The sequence below is a fragment of the Olea europaea genome, unplaced genomic scaffold (genome assembly GCF_002742605.1).
Source record: "Olea europaea var. sylvestris unplaced genomic scaffold, O_europaea_v1 scaffold12792, whole genome shotgun sequence".
Classification (NCBI taxonomy): Eukaryota; Viridiplantae; Streptophyta; class Magnoliopsida; order Lamiales; family Oleaceae; genus Olea; species Olea europaea.
The window spans coordinates 1-3,201 of NW_019230248.1; the positions used below are offsets into that span (position 1 = coordinate 1).

General features: G+C 37.6%; 1 protein-coding gene across 1 annotated transcript; it reads left to right on the top strand.

Moving 5' to 3' along the window:
• The first annotated feature begins 1,358 nt into the window (after positions 1–1,358).
• Positions 1,359–2,888, top strand: LOC111374717 (protein SPA1-RELATED 2-like). The gene is made up of 2 exons (XM_022997444.1): positions 1,359–2,810; positions 2,853–2,888. Exons 1-2 carry the CDS (start codon positions 1,359–1,361, stop codon positions 2,886–2,888), a joined length of 1,488 nt encoding a protein of 495 aa, XP_022853212.1.
• Positions 2,889–3,201: the final 313 nt, after the last annotated feature.

Genomic DNA, 3,201 nt, shown 5'->3' on the forward strand with positions numbered 1-3,201 from the left:
TTTTTTTTTTCCCTCCCTAATGCTCCAATTTTTTCTTTTTCTGTTCATATTTGCATTCTTTCTGCATCGGGAAGGTATGATTCAATGAAAGCCCTTTTGCCAGTGTTTATTTGCATGAATTCATGAAGTTAAATGCTGTTTCTGGTATCTCGGATTTACCAGTGTCATTTACGACCTCAAATTGCTTTTTAGAAACATCACTTGAGAATGCCATGCCAATTTTCTTCTTGTCTAATAGCATTATTGTCGCTGAATTTTTTTGGGAAAAATATATTTTGAGTGTAATTTTTGAACAAGATGTGGGTTGATGTAGAAAACGTTGGGCTTTGGGCAATGTTGATCTCTAGCAATGATGTCAATTGTTTAACTTCTAGGGCAGTGTTGATTTCTAGGATTGCAATGCAAAAGCTAAATTATAGCTGGAGGTTGGTTTACACATGTCAGATTCTTAAGCTTGAGTTACATTAAATCAAGTTAAGAATGTGGGAATTTACTGTTATAGCAATGGCCATGATGTTGAGGCTTATAGTCTGGTAATGATTAGGGATCCATGGTGCTCTTGTGATGTGATGGGGATCTAAACTGGTGGTCATTTTTGTGGTCATTTTTAATCTAGTGAAGTGTGCAATCTATTCATAGTGATAGGCAGTTGTAAGGTTAGATTGTCTTCATAGTTGAATCGAGTGGTCAACTCATAGAAGGAACACAAAATTAGAGAAAGGGAGGGAAAGAGATGCCTCTTTTGTGAATTCTGTTGTCTTTTTGTTCTTTTGAAAGTAATCATACTGTATTTTTGAGTTATTTGAAAAAGAATATAATGGACACTTATGTATTCTCACACATTACACTTTAATGTTTATTGTGGTTTCTTCAATGAAATAGATGTAAATGCATTCAGCTTGATTTGTTATTTCTAGGATAATGTAGGTAGGGGCAAAATTGATGAAAGTTATTCTCATGTCAGGTCAAGTAATAATTAATTTGTTGAATGAGATCATTCTGAGTTTAGCTATAATGGTTATTGTGGCTTCTTCAGTTTGATTTCTTATTTCTAGTACAATGTAGATACGAAAAAATTTGATATAGTTATTCTCATGTCAGTCAAGTAACAATTAATTTGTTGAATGAGATCATTCTGAGTTTAGATATAAATCTCTAGAATTTCATTACTGTTTGTCCGCGGTTGAACTTAGAGTACAATCTGAAGTAAAAATCTAGACTGATGTAATCTGCTTTTAACTTCCTGAGCGGTGAATTATAAATGTACATTATCATTATGCGGTGTTGTGATGGTGTGAGTTTATGTTGCAGTGCAAATAAAATAAACCACTTGATTGAATGAGAATGTCTTGAACTGTATGGAGGAAGCAGTGGGTGATGAGGTGGCTGAAGTTGGTGCTGTTGAGGGCCTACACCTCCGAAGTAAAGAGAACGAGTTTACATTGAAGACAGGCAGCTCCAGTGTGTTGCAATCCCGTGAAATGGTAACACCTGGTGAGGATGATTATAATGAAACCACAAACAATTATTTTTCAGACAGCATTGGTTCTTCTGAACGTGCAAGTGGCAGGCCTCGATTCATGGATGAGGCGGAGGTCATGGTTGAAGAGTTGACTGTGGAAAATTATGATGGAGGAAAGTTGGGTAGAACACAACCCAAGCAAATGAAAAAACAGTGGCAGCATTTGTACCAGTTAGCAGGTGGATCAGGAATCAGCAGCTTCCATGAACACACTGGGAACAAAGACAAGGGTCGAGCTAAGCCAGGTGATTGGGAGGACGGAGGTGATGCATTCTTTTCTGAGTTTCTAGATCAGAAGCAGCAACCAATGGATCATGGCCATAATGCAGCCGTGGATCATGTACTTGGTAATGATGAGAAAGGTACTTTCAGTGATGTGTCTGGAGGCATCCGGACAAAGATTTTATCAAAATCTGGGTTCTCCGAGTACTTTATAAAAAGTTCACTGGGAGGCAAGGGAATGAAACATAAAGGCCCCGCTCATAGAGGATCTAGTAATGAACCAGGGGCCCAAGCTCATCCAAAATCTTTCACTCTTGGTTCATTGGACTCTGCTGCGCCATTAGGTGTAACTGCAGACATTGTTACACCACCTACAGGTTTTGTTTCTGAACCACGGACTAATCTTAGTTCCAGTTCTTTTAGTGATGGAATCAGTTTGAGAGAATGGCTGGAAGAAGGTCGAATTAATGCAAAGAAAGATGAGAGTTTAAATATATTTAGACAGGTTTTGGATATTGTGGATTCTGCTCACTCCCAAGGAGTTGCCCTACAAGACTTGAGGCCATCCCACTTCAAGTTATTGGGATCATACAAGGTCGTATACCTTGGATCTTCTTTACATGCTGGAGTTAAGGAAAATGTCGCATATCAAGATATTCACCAATCAGGTCACAGTGGAAATGAAAAGAGGTCAATGCATCCAAGATTGTTCCCATTGGCCAGCATGAAGAAGCAGAAATTGAGTGAGAACGTGAACTTCAATCGAAGGTTGCCTCAATTTCCATCCAGGTCTGGCACTAGATCTGCATCTGAAAATGTTGCCAAAGAATATATTGTCGGGCAACAAGATTCTGGGGATGATTCTGATGAAGACACAAATTCTAAAATCAAATTTAAGAACCGGACCAAATTCTTCAGCCATGGCGTGTCTAATTCATCACAGCTATTGCAGGTTTCTTCAAGGGGTATGCCAGAGGAGAAGTGGTATAGCAGTCCTGAGCTGTTCAGTGCGAGGGGCTGCACTTTTTCATCGAATATCTATAGTCTTGGCGTTCTTCTATTTGAGGTTTATAAACAACTTTTGCTATGGTTTCCTTTACTATTGCAGATAATCAATTTATGCTATATGGAAACAAGTATTTGATGTGGCCATAACAACATGAATCATAATTCAATTTCATGATGTTGTCATGACATTGATGCTTTGCCGTCTATTTATTGTTTCAAAAATTCAAGAATAATTCATTTCATTTCATTGATTTCCACGAGGATTTAGTCCAGTTCAAGTGACTTTTACCTTATAAAAGTTCATGAGTTGAGATAAACATTTTAAAAGATTTTTAGACGGGAATATACCATTTTTGGAAATGTCATCCCGGTTTATTGATCCTCTAATTTTTTTCCCTTGAATCATAGTGGTGTTACTATTTAAACATTTTTGGTTTTGTGTAATTGAA

What these genes read in the sequence shown, in the direction of transcription:
- LOC111374717 (XM_022997444.1), top strand. Translation starts at nt 1,359, where the DNA reads ATGGAGGAAGCAGTGGGTGATGAGGTGGCTGAAGTTGGTGCTGTTGAG. An exon ending in TTGGCGTTCTTCTATTTGAG is followed by an intron (nt 2,811 to 2,852) that starts GTTTATAAACAA and finishes TTACTATTGCAG; the next exon opens with ATAATCAATTTATGCTATAT.